The following is a 16,650-nucleotide window of genomic DNA, read 5'->3' as shown; positions in this document are numbered from 1 at the left end:
AAATTACTAGTATTCTTTTTTCTTTTCTCTTCTTTTCTCTTTTCTTTTCTTTTTTTTCTGAGACAGGATCTCAGTCTGTCACCCAGGCTGGAGTGTAGTGGCACAATCACGGCCCACTGAAGTCTCAACCTCCCGGGGCTCTAGTGATCCTTCTACCTCAGCCTCCCGAGTAGCTTGGACTACAGGCTTGAAGGCTTGAACCACTATGCCTGGCTAATTTTTTGTATTTTTTTTTTGTAGAGATGAGGTCTCACTGTGTTGCCCAGGCTGGTCTCGAACCCCTAGGCTCAAGCAATCCTCCTGCCTTGGCCTCCCAGAGTGCTGGGGTTATAGGTGTGAGCCACGGAGCCTGGTGTAAAGTTTCTGTAGGATTCATTTTCATAGCACTGTACTAGTCACAAGTGTTCTTAGGGGTGTAGGAATTTCTACTCTCCTGTATAGTCACTGCTTTGGGTTCAGTAAAGAAAAATAATAGTGGTTTTAATGATGTTCTTACAGCTTTTTGATGGAACGAAAGAATAATGCAACATAGACCTAATGCATGGTGATACCATTAATTCTGAGGCTTGTCTAGCGTGGAGCCTGGCAAACATTGTATTTTTGAGCTATCATGATACAAACATACTCTTATATTTCCATTGAAATTAAGCAGTTGATGTTAACATGTTTTGAGTTTATTATATATACTTTTATTTTGGAAAATAACTAGCGGATTTAAGGCAGTTCTGATAAAGTTACACTTAAACAGTGATACATAGATTGCCAGATAAATTTTGGAAGGGCTTTGATTAATTAGGCTTCAGGGAAATTGTGAATAAAAACATAAATCTTGCAATAGGGTAGGGGAAGGAAAATAATCCCACTCCTGAAGTGATGAAATGAAGAGTGGCTAGAGAGGAGAAAAGAACCAGGACAGGTGATATATTAGCAACTGTCAGTGTGAATAATCCAGGGTATGACATTTCTAATTTAGCCTCACATTTAAGGTCATTTCTGATTCAACCTCAAATGATCCTTCTAGCCTACTGCTCCCCTAAATATTAATATATTCTTTGTGCCAGTCACAGTGTATTAATGTTTCCCTGAAAACATCTTAAGCATTTTTTTTTTTTTTTTTACCTATGTGACTTTTGCCTTCTTCCATCTCCACCTTTTAAAATCTTACCTACCTGTCTCTTACTTCATCAAATGTTTTTAACTATTTAGAAACAACTTCTAAATTTCCTAATATATGTATATCTGTGTTGTGTATGTATGTGTTATAACTAAATTAGAGCTAAAATATTCTTTTATTAGTATGAAAATTTGTGGAATTAGTTGATTTATCCCTTCATATATCTCTGTGAGAAATCTCTGGTTCAGCTTATTAGCCTCAGAGAACTTAAAGTTTTATTTATTTTATTTTATTTATGTATTTATTTATTTATTTGAGATGGAGTCTCACTCTGTTGCCAGGCTGGAGTGCAGTGGCACAATCATGGCTCACTGCAACCTCTGCCTCCTGGATTCAAGCTATTCTTCTGCCTCAGCCTCCCGAGTAGCTGGGACTACAGGCACGTGCCACCACGCCCAGCTAATTTTTGTATTTTTAGTAGAGATGAGGTTTTACCATGTTGGCCAGGATGGTCTCTATTTCTTGACCTCATGATCCACCCACCTTGGCCTCCCAAAGTGCTGGGATTACAGGTATGAGCCACCATGCCCAGCCAACTTAAAGTTTTATTATGTGTCTTTCCAAATGTACTGGAACTGTGCTAAGAATATTAATACTATTATTTTTACTATGGTTTTAGAGGAGGCTTTAAAAATGACTTTGTAGAAGTCTTACTAAAAATGACCATTGTGAAATATATTCAGCACATGTATATGTTTTTTGTAGGTAGTGTTATTGAGGTTTTAGCTTTATATCATTTTCTCTTTAAAATGGTTAACAGTGGCAAACATTAAATGAAAAATACCTTTAAACTGAAAATCTATAGAAACTATTCTGATGATATAAAAACTATATTTTTCAGATTTTAAGAAAAATGCCAGTGGTACTATGCAGAGCAATGTGCATTTCTTTTGTTTCATTAGAGGATATGCTTTAAGTATTTGAAAACTGTAAACCTTTCCAGGGAATTGTATCATAAAAGTATTTATGGCTTCTGGTAGCTATTTCTCATGTTCTAAAATTCCGTCAGTCAGAATTCTGAGGTTACGGAAATTGAATGTGTTAATGATTTAGTCTAGTTTGTGCCATAGAGATCATGTTCTGGCCACCTGCATTTTGGTGAAATATGAATGCAGTAAGCTGATGACCAAAATTAGAATGTAGTCTGAGTGTTACCTATTTTCTCTACCCTCCCACTCCCTCAACTCCAACTCTAAACTCTTAACTCCAAATCCACCTTCCCTTCTACTTCCTTCTCCCCCTCCCCCAGTGTTTTTATTTATTATTTATTTATTTATTTGTTTTTCTTGGGATGGAGAAACCTGAAGACGCACACAGGAGAGGAACATGGAAAAGTTTAGAAAAGGAAATGAACTTACATGTTTGAATAATGTGTTTTGTGTTAGAAGAACTGATCAGTAAAGAAGTCCCATCAATTAACTGTAAATGTGATGGCACCAGTAAACATCTGTTAAATTTAAACCCTTTGCTGTATTATTTTAGGATATTAAACGTAGAAGAGAAATATAGGCCTCAAGGAATACACTTGGAAAAACTGGAGACAGCACACTCATAGGTAGTGAATGAAATGATTTGATTGTAAAGTAGACCTAACTGCTGGTTTACACTAAGCAGAAATTGTGGTTGACCAGTTTGGGTGGTGTGTCTTGACGATAATAGTGGGTTTAGAGAGGAGCAGATGAATCAAAATATTATAGATCAGGAGAATTAGTAAGGAAAAGCAGTGAAGTCAAGAGAACCAGTATTTAAGAATTCCTGAGATAAGCCAGTTTATAGCTGAGGAGGAGCAATAGTAGGGGCATAAGAAGAAATGGAGTTGAATAGGTACTGCTCACCCATCTTAAGTGCAACATGGAGATTTTATTTATAGTATCATAATTGTTAGGCAATCACAGGAGCCACACGTTTGAGGGAATATGTACAAGCCAGAGCAGAGCAAGGAAAGTCCTTAGGGAGACTATTTCAGTAATCTAGTAATGAGATACAGAAGCAGAAGATTGGGTCTATAAGGTTTTCAATTAGAGATAAACTTAGAAAGAACAACGAGGAGAACTTTGATTTTATATATATAGGTTGCACCTTGTCCTGGGCACTTAATAGTCCCTAAGGAGTAAACGTAGACGACTACTGTTATTTGGAACATGTGTTTTTGCTTATAGATTAATAGTGTTTTTTTTACCCCAGTTTGTTAACAGACATAGAGAACATGTTAAACCCATGTTTCTTTGTGCCCGTGTGACATTGTGAACTAAGTGGAAAAGATGTCTGTGCTAAAGACACCCATGGAGTAAAACATATCCACAAATACTATGTTTAGGGAAAAGGCTAGAAATAGAAACAGAGTAGGAAATATTGCACCTGAGGGGCTGTTACTGTACTGTGTTCCTTCTGCTTCTCTTCCTGACATAACCCTTTGTTACGCCTTTTTCCTTTCCTGAATTATTTATTATTTCTTTATTTCTTCTTTTCCACTTTCATTCTTTTTCTTTCATATCTTTGACTCAGGCCTGCCTGGGTTTTTTATTGGCATGTGTGGACATTGCTTAGTTCTGACCCATTCCATTAGAGAGTTTTCTGGTCCTATAAGGTTAAGAAGCATTATCCATAATTTTATTATTATAAAATATAACATACTTACAGAAAAATGCATAAATCATCATTGTATATCTTAACATGTTGTTATAAAATAAACATTCATGTAATCACCACCTCCATCAAGAAATAAAACACTGCTATCTCCCCAGAAGCTTCTAAAAGCCTTTGTATACCCTTTCCCAGTCACACCATATGTTTTAATTGGCACCATTTATTGTTGCAGTTGTCCTCGTCCTAACCCTTTCGATGCCTTTTCCAAACATGTGACTTGCCCCAACCCCTAAGTGTACATTGATTAAGTAGGAAGCTGCCTTTAAATGAGAATGGTAATTTACCACAGTTTTTGCCTGTCAGTCCTTTAACTCTCCTCTCCTGCCTCAAAGCCTATATACATCAGATAATAACACACATACCCCACCTACTTAAAAAGCCACCTAACAGATGCATACCCAGCTCCCCTTCAGAAGAAAGTTAAGTACTGTTATAATCAGGGTAAAGGTGTCTGATGCCAGACCTGTGTTCCACCCCTGACTGCCATCTGCAATAAACACTACCTTTTAGGACTCTTAATTTTATAGTAAAAGTGTACATAACCATTCACATCTTTTTTGGGAAGTAAATAATGTATGAATTGATGAAAGTAAAGTTACTAAATACATGAAGTATTATTTTGCTCTATTTTGTGGCTATGATGTTTTGAACTATTTTATACAAAAGATTGTTTTTGTTTTGAAAGCATCTAAGATTCTAAACAGCCACTTTAAGGTCTGTAGGGGTAGAGATAATTGATTAAAAGTTTTGCAAAGAATATATTAGCTTGTGCTTGGAAGAAGCTTTAAATCATGTAGAGGAACCTAAAATGATACTGAATATACTGTTATATCTGATATAACCTTCAAAATTCAAAGTAGACATTTTTCCTTGTCATTATTTTAATATTTATTTTCGAGTAGGTAATACAGTCATATGATCAAATTAAACAATATAATAATGTATTCAATGAAAAGTGTTTCTTTCCCCAACCCCTGAACTTGTTCTGTTGGTGATCAAAACCTTTTATAAAAGATACAACGTGAATTTGGGGCAAAGATGAACCGATAGACGAAGAAAAGTGGAATGGAATAGAGAAGTAGACCTACACAAATATGGATATTTGATTTAGGACAAAGTAGCAACATAGAGTTTTGGAGTAAGGATGGTCATTTCTACAAATGGTGCAGGTACTATTGGATATCAGTTTGGAAAATATGAAGACTGTCTCTTAACCGCACATAGTATAAAAGATAAGGTACAGATGGTTTGTAAGCCTAAATATGAAAGACAAAAATGTAAACTTTTAGAAAGAAGACATATTTTTATAGAGTAGACCAGAAACAAGATTAATCCCATATCCTTAAAAACTTTCCTGTCTGCCCCACCCTGTTTTCCCCTAGGAAATTTCAGAAACAATGAAATCAGTTATTTCTACTGATAATTTGATTAAACCATGAAATACTGTCTGTTTGAATAATTTAGAATAAATTCAACATATCTTCCTTCCCCTTTATATCAAATTAGATTATATACATTTAATTATATAAAAGGTCCATATGCCCCTTTTCAATTTTACTTTTTTAGTATTTATTAACATCATTTTTACAAAACCAACATTTCCTTTAAAACAATATTGCATAAAACAGAAGTTTCAATGTACTACCAAGCAAGAATTCATGCACGTGTTAAAAAGTTAAGATATCTTATGTCTATATTCTTTCAGGGCAATTAAAGCATTTCAGGAGGTGCTTTATGTTGATCCCAGCTTTTGTCGAGCCAAGGAAATTCATTTACGACTTGGGCTTATGTTCAAAGTGAACACAGACTATGAGTCTAGTTTAAAGGTAGGTTGTTGGGTTTTTTCAAGATACAATGTTTAATTTTGTGGTTTTTTTGTTTTTGTTTTTCTTAAATATTAGAGCATTGAGAAATGTTGGAATTTATATTGGCACTTTAAAAGAAAATTTGAAAATTCAGGTGACAGAACTGTTTATCAACTGTGAAGTAGAGTTTCAAGGTACAAAGTAGTTACGCTAAGACTTCCATGGTAACATTATACAATTACACTTTTAAAAAAAGTAGTTTTAACTAAGATCTGTCATCGGAAAGGGTGAAGGTTTCAATCTGTTTGGATATGTAAATAACTCCTCTAGAAATGATTTGCCACTGTAGAGCTGAATGCTTCTGAATGGATGTTTATCTGTGACCCAATCATTGACCATCTGTTTCTATGGGTCTCAGTACTTCTACCAGCAGAAGCACATCTTACATTTAAATTAGAAAAAAGAGTGTTCTCTGCAAGGCATTTGGACTGTTGGTTTGTGAGCATAAACATTGTGGGAAAAGATGATATGTTGTTGATTAACTTCGTATCCATGGAAATGTGATATTTCTCCAGTTTTTAATTTTTCATTGAGTTTTTTTATGCTATCTGAACCATCAATTTAGGTCTTGCTGGGCTTTTTCTGAAAACAGTGCTTTCCTGCCTGACAGAGGAATTATGTTTTGAAAGGAGTAGCAGTTCTAGGAAAAAGTTTAAGTTTTTGTGAATTTATGATTATTGTTTATAATGGTGGTTGTATTCTGAATCTCCGTTGCAGACTATCTTGATTCTAAAGGAGGGGTGGTTGGGGAGATAAAGAATGACGTTCAAGTAGATTGTAGTTTGAGCTCACTAATAAGGAACTACTGAAGGTTGAAAATAAAAAAAACTACTCAAGAGTGTCTAATTGTTCTAGATTTTTAAAGTAGAAAACTATGCAAGTACTGTTTCTACCTTACATGAGTTAAAAGAACAATGCTGATGATGTTAAAGAGAGAGGGAGATAAAACCAAAAACACTAAAAACAGTAGATCACGAAGAATTTAGATCACACAGTGGTTGAAGGTAAGTGCAGTCGAGGAATAGGTTCCAGGGTAAGTGCAAGTAGTGTGGAGAATGAGGGATGCCTGGAAGTTACCACTTTTCCTCAATCTTAGAGTAGTAGCATTTCTGACACCATACTGTGGGACGTCAGTGGATATGAACTGGAAAATAAGTTTGTAAAGCTGCCTCACATTTTTTTGCAGTTTCTATTAGCTATCAAAGACTCTTAAAATGTCTTATAATACAGAATAAACATTTAAGCATTTCACATGCTTATTATGTTGCAGAAGTGTTTTTGGTAGCAGTTTGGTAAATGTTGCTTAGGAAATACATTTGAAGGGAAAAGCAATCAGATGTGTCCCAAATTATGGAATGCGACTATCTGCGTATCAGTACAGTGATACCTTAAGTAATTCTAAAGATGCAAAATTCCATTTAAATGAAGGTGGCGATGTTTAAAATCTCCTTTAATCAAGGGAAACAGTGTTTCATGGCCGATTGAAAGTGTTCTACTTAAGCTCAGTGGGAACATTCCTGCATACCACTTTTATTTGTTCGGGTAGAAAGTCTAAAAAGTCAAGTCATGGTGATCTTAGCAAAATTGCCTTAAGTGAGGTCAGCCTTCTTTTGGGAGACTTTTACCTTTAACGAGTCCATGATATTTCTTGTCCCTAGAGTGTGAAGGTTTCATTTGATTTTTATCTCATCCTGATGTTGGCTTTTTCAGCCCTCTCTCTAGTATTATCTATTTTAAGAAGAATTTGGGCACGAACATTTTTAGTCAAAGAGGAGGAGGTATTTTAGTTTATTACTAAAGTGCTTAGCATTCAGAATGAGTGAAGGTAGGAATAGAAGGAATGATATTCCCCTTTAGGTAGTTTTCCATTTTTCTAATACTTCACCTTCATCTGGATAAATGTGGAACCTCTGATGGCTTTTCCACAACATTAAGCTGTTTTCTAGCACAGTGTGTTGGTATAGATGCTTTTTAGGCTGTAACCTCAGGAACTCCCACTCAAATTGGTTAAAATAATAAAAAATATGCTCCTATGTGAAGTCTAGCCTTCAGGATTGGTTGATTCAGCTGATCTAAGGTTTCATCAAGGATTCATTTTCTTCTCTGTTCTGTATTGGCTTTTTCTAAAGGCTGGTTGCTCTGTTTGCTTAGTGTAATTTAGCTGGCATATAAGTGCATAGTAAATGATGATGATCATTTCATGTAGGAGAAAGATCCTCATTGCCTGTTGATCTCTTCAAAAATAATTCACCTTGCATCTTATTGGCCAGAAATAGGCCACATGGCCATTCCTAACTGGTTTCTTATCAAAGGAGATGTGGTTGCTCTTAGACCAGTTATGCCCAGTCTTTGAGCAGTGTTCAAATCTGTAAGTAGTTGTTATCCAGTGGAGGGATAGGGTGGGTAAAAAGGATATTTTGGTATGGGGAGTGGTGTGAACAGTCTGTGCGTTACAGATCAGATCTTCTCTATCCCATTTCCTTTCCCCCTGCCCAAGTATGTATAATACTTTTTGGTTGGTAAACTATTTAAATAAAATACAGCGTATTTTCATAATAGATTCCCTTTTTTTCACCCACACATGAAATGAATTGTAGGGCCTCCTGTTGTGTTTCTGTCACTGGTGATAACTTTCTCACAAAATGTGTCTCTGAAATTCTGTGTTGGTGCTGTGTAAACAGCTCTCAGAGCAAACCAACTTGGTTTTCAAAACTTTGACCCTGCCACGTATCTTCGTGACCTTGAGTAAGATTTCTGACTCTTGATTTTCTCTGTGTCTGAAGAACTAGAATAATTATAGCCACCCACATGGTAGATATAAAGATGAATATATGTGTGTGTTTGTTTTTATATGTGTGTAGTTTTATATCACTAGTTTTGGGGGAACAGGTGGTGTTTGGTTGCATGGAAAAGTTCTTTAGTGGTGATTTCTGTGATTTTGGTGCACCCATCACCTGAGCAGTATATACTGTACCCAATGTGTAGTCTTTTATCCCTCACTCCCTTGCCCCTCTTCCCCCTGAGTCTCCAAAGTCCATTATCTCATTCTTACGCCTTTGCATCCTCATAGTTTAGCTCCCACTTCTAAGTGAGAACATGTGATGTTTGGTTTTCCATTCCTGAGTTACTTCACTTAGAATAATGGTCTCCAACTCCATTCAGGTTGCTGCGAATGCCATTATTTCCTTCCTTTTTTTGCTAAGTAGTATTCCATGATGTATATACCACATTTTCTTTATCTACTCATTGGTTGATGGGCATTTAGGCTGGTTCCATATTTTTGCAATTGCAAATTGTGCTGCTGTAAACGTGTGTGCAAGTGTCTTTTTTATATAATGACTTCTTTTCCTCTGGATAGATAACCAGTAGTGGGATTGCTGAGTCAAATGGTGGTTCTGCTTTTAGTTCTTTAAGGAACCGCCACACTGTTTTCCATATGGTTGTACTAGTTTACATTCCCACCAGCAGTGTAAAAGTGTTCCCTTTTCACCACATCCATGCCAACATCTGTTATTTCTTGATTTTTAAATCATGGCCATCCTTGCAGGAGTAAGGTGGTATCGCATTGTGGTTTTGATGTGCATTTCTCTGATCATTAGGGCTGTTGAGCATGTTTTCCTATGTATGTTGGCCATTTGTATATCTTCTTTTGAGAATTTTCAATTCATGTCCTTTGCCCACTTTTTGATGGGATTATTTGTTTTTTTTTCTTGCTGATTTGTTTAAGTTCCTTGTAGATTCTGGATATTAGTCCTTTGTTGGATGCCTAGTTTGCGAACATTTTTTCCCACTCTGTTGGTTGTCTGATTACTCTGCTGATTATTTCTTTTCCTGTGCAGAAGCTCTTTAGTTTAATTAGGTCCCATCTACTTATCTTTGTTTTTGTTGCATTTGCTTTTCGATTCTTGGTGATGAACTCTTTGCCTAATGTCTAGAAGAGTTTTTCTGATGTTATCTTCTAGAATTTATATCTTACAAATAAATAGTTTCAGCCCTTTTTTAGCCTCAGTTATCTATCATGTAAAACAACCATAATTGGGGGCCAGCATAGATACTGTTGGAGAAATAAATGTTCTTGTCTTAGAACTTAATCCTTGTATTTTTGTCCCTCTGCCCATCCTCAGAAATGTGAAGCTAATGCTCAGCAAACTTTATAATCATATGGCGTTATTTTTACATTAAATTGACCAATAAAGATTTTATGTGTTTAGTGAGCAGTGGAGATACCAATTCTTAATTTGTGAACTAGTTTAATATTATCTGAACCAGAGTCCATTTCAGGGTGACAGGTATTCTGTTGTTTTTCTTCTCTGCTTCAGCTAATATCCCCCAAGGTGGGTTTGGTTGCCTAGTTAATGCCATACAGTTAATTCAGGATTTTTTTTTTTTTTTTTTTTGGAGACGGAGTCTCACTCTGTTGCCCAGGCTGGAGTACTGTGGTGTGATCTCGGCTCACTGCAACCTCCGCCTCCCAGTTTCAAGCAATTCTTCTGTCTCAGCCTCCTGAGTAGCTGGGACTACCGGCATGCACCACCACGCCTGGCTAATTTTTGTATTTTTAGTAGAGACAGGGTTTCACCATATTGGTCAGGCTGGTCTCAAACTTCTGACCTCAGGTGATCCATCTGCCTCAGCCTCCCAAAGTGCTGGGATTACAGGTGCAAGCCACCATGCCCAGCCTAATTTAGGACTTTTATTTCATTATCCTTTAATGATATTAATGACAGTTACTTATTTTCAGTATATATTTGAAGCAGTGTGCTACCATTACTTCAACAAAAGGATATTACTATTGACAAATAGTTTTATATAATGCCCCTAATTTTCACATCCTGGCAGACTATTAAAATTATTTCCTTCATGTGAAGAATAAGATACAATGACACCCTTATTCTTCAGTCAGTTGATGCCTGTACATCTATTTAGTGAAGCTTATATAGGAATTTTCCCTAATGTTTACATATTTAAATATTCCTAAAATATGTCAACTTAGAACTCTTTTGGGATTTTAAAGGTAGGTAACTAAAAAGGGTGCCTTTTTTATGGAAACCTGTAGATCATTGGCTGAGATGCCAGTATAAGTCTCCTTTTATAATTTGGTATTTGAATATGATAGGTGCTGATTGAAGGGGTTAATGTGAAAGGGATAGGAAGATGAGAATTATGGAAACAGTAAATGTTTCAAAGGAAATGGGTTGAACTCAAATGAGACTTGTGTGTTAGCTTGCCATTTTACTGGGTGTTGGTGTTTCTTGAATGGGTAGATAAATAAAATGGAAGAGGCTATAAAATGAGAAAATGCCTACTTATAGAACAGGCTGGAAAATTTGAAGAAAAGAAAAAAAGGTGGTTTTATTCATCATCACTTAACAGAATTTTTTTCTATACAAACTGACACTGCAGTTGTTTTTTTCCAGATGGCTCAGTTCACCAATTCATTCAGTATGCTTGCCATCTTATTATACTCGACATGAAACTTTTGAGTGAAGTAGCAGTTCCACTGTCTTTGTACCATACTCTTCTTTAGGAACTGCTTCATTTCCAGGTGTCTCATTTGATCTTCTACCCTGTATAAACTCAGGAATTTTATTGTAATATTTTTGATGCCAAGATATTTAGGCAGAAGGAATACATGAAGACATGATCATGTATATGTACCTCCTTTTATAAACCGCTTTTGAAATCTGAAATGCCTCCTGTCTTTTATTATTTTATTCATGTAGAGTGCACAGATCATTTGTTTCATATAATTAAAATATTGTGGGCCGGGCGCAGTGGCTCACGCCTGTAATCCCAGCACTTTGGGAGGCCAAGCAGGTGGGTCCCCTGAGGTCAGGAGTTCGTGAACAGCCTGGCCAATACGGAGAAATCCCATCTCTACTAAAAAAAAAAAAAAAAAAAAAAAAAAAAAAAATTAGCTGGGCTTGGTGGCGTGCCTGTAGTCCCAGCTACTCAGGAGGCTGAGACAGGAGAACTGCTTGAACCTGGGAGGTGGAGATTGCAGTGAGCCGAGATCGCACCATTGCACTCCAGCCTGGGCAACAATAGCGAAACTCCGTCTCAAAAAAAAAAAAAAAAAAAAAAAGATACTGTGAACTTTCTGTATTTTAGAAATACTTACTGAGTTTGAATGCTAGCTATTAAATTAATTTTATCCATGCCTTATGTTTCTAGAATATTTGTAATGTTTCTTTATTGACATTTTAATAGTATAATTTTGTTAGTTCAGTAGTCTGAAGATAATGAAAGTTTAGGGCTGGGCACCACGGCTCATGCCTGTAAACCCAGCACCCGGCACTTTGGGAGGCTGAGGCGGGTGGATCACCTGAGGTCAGAAGTTCGAGAGCATCTTGGGCAACACAGTGAGACACACACACACACACACACACACACACACACACACACACGTTTGTTAGTTCAGTAGACTGAAGATAATGAAAGTTTAGGGCTGGGCTCAGTAGCTTATGCCTGTAATCCTAGCACTTTGGGAAGCTGAGGTGGGTGGATCACCTGACGTTAGAAGTTCGAGAGCAACCTGGGCAACATAGACACACATACACACACACACACACACACAACATAGTGTGAGACACAAACACACACACCCGCCCGTCTCTTAAAGAAAAAAGTTGTTATTATTTCTCCATACTTGCTCTGCCCTATTTCCTTTATGATGCTCAATAGCTCTCACCTCTTTCAGCTGGCATCTTGAAAATTTTAATCTTGAGTGGTTTGATTTGAGAGAAAGAATGGAGGAAGGCATCTCACTCATATGACTCAGTTTTCTTAGGGGATTAGAAAAGTCCTATCTCCTCCCCACCCCTAACAGCTTGGAATAATTGGTGGTAGTTATAAAACTATAAGATTTGGTGTTTATCCTGAGATTTGGCTTAGAACATGGGACCGGGAAGGGAAAGAAATTCTTCGAGAAAGGATCTACAGAGTATTGGCATATCATGGAAGCTGCATTTGTAGAATCTTCATAGGAATTGGTTGGGACGTAAAAATGGTGAGGCCTAATTGTTATTTTTTGGTACTTTTTTTTTTTTTTTTGAGACAAAGTTTCACTCTCGTTGCCCAGGCTGGAGTGCAGTGGCACGATCTAGGCTCACTGCAACCTCTGCCTCCCAGGTTCAGGTGATTCTCCTGTCTCAGCCTCCTGAGTAGCTGGGATTACAGGTGCATGCCACCACGCCCGGCTAATTTTTGTATTTTTTAGTAGAGACGGGGTTTCATCGTATTGGTCAGGCTGCTCTCGAACTCCTGATCTCAGGCGATCCGCCTGCCTTGGCCTCCCAAAGTGCTGGTTGGCCCCCCAAAGTGCTGGGATACAGGCATGAGCCACCACGCCCGGCCTGTACTTTTATTTAATGGATTTCCTCCTGGAGTAACAGCAACACCACACAGCAACAGCAAACTAAGTTTAGGGCCAGATCCACAAATTAACGTCATTTTTCATTGCTACCATATTTAACATTTAAAATGCTGCACTGAGGCAATTCTTAATACATATTGTTTTTGGATAAACCACCAGGCAGATACCAAAAAATATTAGCACACTATTCTGGTCATCTTAAGCAAAGAAGAACATTCTTTTTTAGTATTAGTTACACTGTGTATTTCTTCCTTCGGTATAACTGTTGGTTCTTTATACATAAAATTCATATAGTCAGATTTTGCTTGGCTTTTTATGGATAGCAGTAGATTGGATTATGATTGAGGAAACTGCAAGCCAGTTTATTTTCTTTGATTTAAATCTTCCTTTTCCTTTCAGTCATTGACAGTAGAACTCAGTTTCACCTGAGTGTAACATCACTGTTCCTTTTGGCAGAGGATGGTCATTGCTGTTTATTTTGTTTTCTATTTTTTCTCACTTGTAGAAAAAAATCATCCTTTCCCTGTTCTTTTTTCTCTTTCTACTTCTCATCAGCTTGTACTTTACTAATTTCCTATATAATTGTTTCTGATATGAGGCAACCTCCTAATTTATTTATCTGGCCACTTAATAATGCTTTCTCTATTTCACTCTGCCTGCCCAACTTTGGTTTTCTGTTTGATATTATTTCTGCCCTGAGTTCTATAACGTGCCTTAAAGTGTGAATTAGTAAAAGTGGCCGAAATACTTCAATACCTGCAAAATGCATGTTTGAAAAGTACATGGCTGCTCATATATGTGCAGTAACACCATTCTTTCTCTTTGAAACTGAGGAGTTAGGGTGATTCCAGGTTCCCTGTGTTACAGTTTCCTCTCTTCTAGTATATTTTAACTACAGAAGTCATTTCTAAAGTGATTTCTGGTGCTAACTTATAACAACTTAAGGGCGTTATAGATATTTGGTCTTCAAAGGCAGCTTTATGAAGCAGTCACTGTATTGTCACATTTAAAAAAAGGTTGTTTGGCCGGGCGCAGTGACTCATGCCTGTAATCCCAGCACTTTGGGAGGCCGAGGCGGGCGGATCACCTGAGGTCAGGAGTTTGAGACTTCCTTGGCCAACATGATGAAACCCCGTCTCTACTAAAAATACGAAAAATAAGCCGGCATGGTGGCGGGTGTCTGTAATCCCAGCTACTCGGGAGGCTGAGGCAGGAGAATTGCATGACCTGGGAGGCGGAGGTTGAAGTGAGCAGAGATCGAGCCATTGCCCTCAGCCTGGGCAACAAGAGCAAAACCCCATCTAATAAATACATACATACATACATACATACATACATACATACAAAATTTAGTCGAGGGTGCTGGCGTGTGCCAGTAATTCCAGCTACTCTGGAGGCGGAGGCACAAGAATCGCTTGAATTCAGGGGAGGTGGAGGTTGCAGTGAGCCGAGATTGCACCACTGCACTCCAGCCTGGGTGACAGAGTGAGATTGTCTCCAAAAAAAAAAAAAGTTATGTTTTAAAAGGATATTCTACAGCACAAATTTTTGCAGTATCCCCCTTTATAAAATATCATGTTCACCTTGTATTAGTTATTTGTGTACATATCAGTCTCAAATATGAATACAAATTGCTCACTAGATAGAAATACCTTGGAAATTAAGTTGGCTCATATTCTGATCATTTTGTGTACCTAGGTTAGATGCAAACTAGGACCAGTTTTTAAAAATTTCTAGTCAGTTGCATACCTATACTTTTGTAAAGTATGATAGAAATGAAGAGTTGGAAGACTAGGTAGGATACAGCTACAGGAAGAAAGATGAGCAAGAGCTGTAAGATAAATGGTTGCTCATAGGATGGATGGGGGCAAGGTAATGAATGTATCCTTGAGATCTTAAAGAAATTTATTAACTGACTTGATGTGGGAATAGATTCCCCATTTATGGGCTCAGACCACTTTATTACGTTAAATAAAGTAGGGGATAAAGAAAGTAGCAGCCGGTTTTGGGTTTAGGAGGTGAAAAGGCTCTGAATGGCGCTAAATCATTTGGGAGTAAATTGATTTGGAGGTACCTGAGGGATATCAGATATTCATGCACACAGATAGAAATCTGGAGCCAAAAAGAAGAGCTAGAACTAAGATTTTGAACATCTTCAGTATACAGTGCATTATGTTCTCCCCCCCCCTTTTTTTTGGTTGTTAAAGAAATTTTTAGAAAAGACCGGCTGGTAAACTTCAAAAAAGAAGCCTCTTTTTTGAGCGAAGATTGTCAGGATTTGTTAGCTATTAGCAAGTCATTGGTATGCAGTAGATTCCCTCCTGGAAACAGTTGTAATAACCTTGTATTACAAAGAGTATCAGAACTGAGTTTTGAGGGCTTTGGGAGAACCTCAGTCAGATCATCTTGACCAGGAACATGGCTCACAAGCCCTACCAAAACTTAGCCATTTTCAGTTCTGTATCTTATTTTAGAGACCACATTTTTAAAGTAAGTACCATGACATCCTAGGGCATTTCCCTATTCTTACCCATAGACTATTCGTTTTAGTAATCAAGTTTGCTGGTTTTAAATTATACTTTTATCTTATTTTTTAATATTAATTTTATTTTTTTGAGACAAAATCTCACTCTGTCGCCCATGCTGGAGTGCAGTGTTGTGATCTTGGGTCACTGCAACCTTCGCTTCTGGGTTCAAGTGATTCTCATGCCTCAGCCACCTGAGGTGTGTGCCACCACACCCTGCTAATTTTTGTATTTTTAGAGGAGATTGGGTTTTGCCATGTTGGCCTGGCTTGTCTCAAACTTTTGACCTCAGGTGATCTGCCCGCCTTGGCCTCCCGAAGTACTGAGATTATAGGTGTGAGCCACCATGCCCCGCCCTAAATTCATAATTTCAGAAATGTGGCAGTCTGTAACAATGGATAAGAAAAAAATGATTTATCTTTGACATGCAACAGTGCCTGGCACACCTTTCCTTTTCTCACTTAAATGGCCATTATAACCCTGTTTTATAAGGCTCTGTAAAAATAACTTCAGTGGTTTCCTCAGCCTGAAGTAACTCTTTTCTTACTTTCCTCATCTATATCTTTTTGGATTCTGTTATGGAGTTGTCTTTCCTGTGTATTCTCAAAGCAGGTTAAAATTTTAAAAATCCTATTAAGGCATTAATTTCAGTGAACATTGTATTCTGTAGATGTATAGCCATAGAAGCGTGCCTGGCATAGATAAAAGCTGGTAAAAGCTGGTTGCCAGCGTGTCAGTCCTGAAATGCCATGTGTCTACCTTAATTGGATATAGACAGCAGTATCAACTATACATACCTTGTTTATATAGTCTGAAATAAAGGTTTCTGGGGCAAGCACATAATTTAAAAACTTCAAAATAGTATAGTGTGGTTTAACTCTGTATATTAGAATAGCTTGCATAAGTTTTTTTCTGGTTTGCAGGTTGTTGCCTACAACCCATTGAATCAGAACATTCTAGATTGGTACTGGAATCCAAACATTGCTCCAAATTAATAACTTATAACTAAATACATAATTTGTCAATTGCAAAAAGTTATCCCATTGCTTGTTTTCGGGATTGGGA

At 37.3% G+C, this 16,650-nt stretch overlaps 1 protein-coding gene across 12 annotated transcripts in view; it reads left to right on the top strand.

Annotated features, from left to right (window-relative positions):
* The window catches only part of KDM6A (lysine demethylase 6A), a 238,229-nt gene that overhangs the window by 143,552 nt on the left and 78,027 nt on the right, over positions 1-16,650 (top strand). For 10 of the 12 annotated variants that reach the window (XR_004028808.1, XM_004092433.3, XM_004092430.3 and 7 more), the window contains exon 6: positions 5,526-5,646. The exons of the other annotated variants lie outside the window; for them this stretch is intronic. Coding sequence is in view for 9 of the 10 variants with exons in the window: in XM_004092433.3 (XP_004092481.1) it covers positions 5,526-5,646 (121 nt within the window). In the remaining variant the exon portion in view is untranslated. The remainder of the gene's footprint in view (positions 1-5,525; positions 5,647-16,650) is intronic. 12 annotated transcript variants of the gene reach the window in all.

The sequence above is a fragment of the Nomascus leucogenys genome, chromosome X, assembly GCF_006542625.1.
Source record: "Nomascus leucogenys isolate Asia chromosome X, Asia_NLE_v1, whole genome shotgun sequence".
Taxonomy (NCBI): Eukaryota; Metazoa; Chordata; class Mammalia; order Primates; family Hylobatidae; genus Nomascus; species Nomascus leucogenys.
Note: the sequence above shows the minus strand (reverse complement) of the source record. Positions and strands in the feature narration are given on the sequence as shown.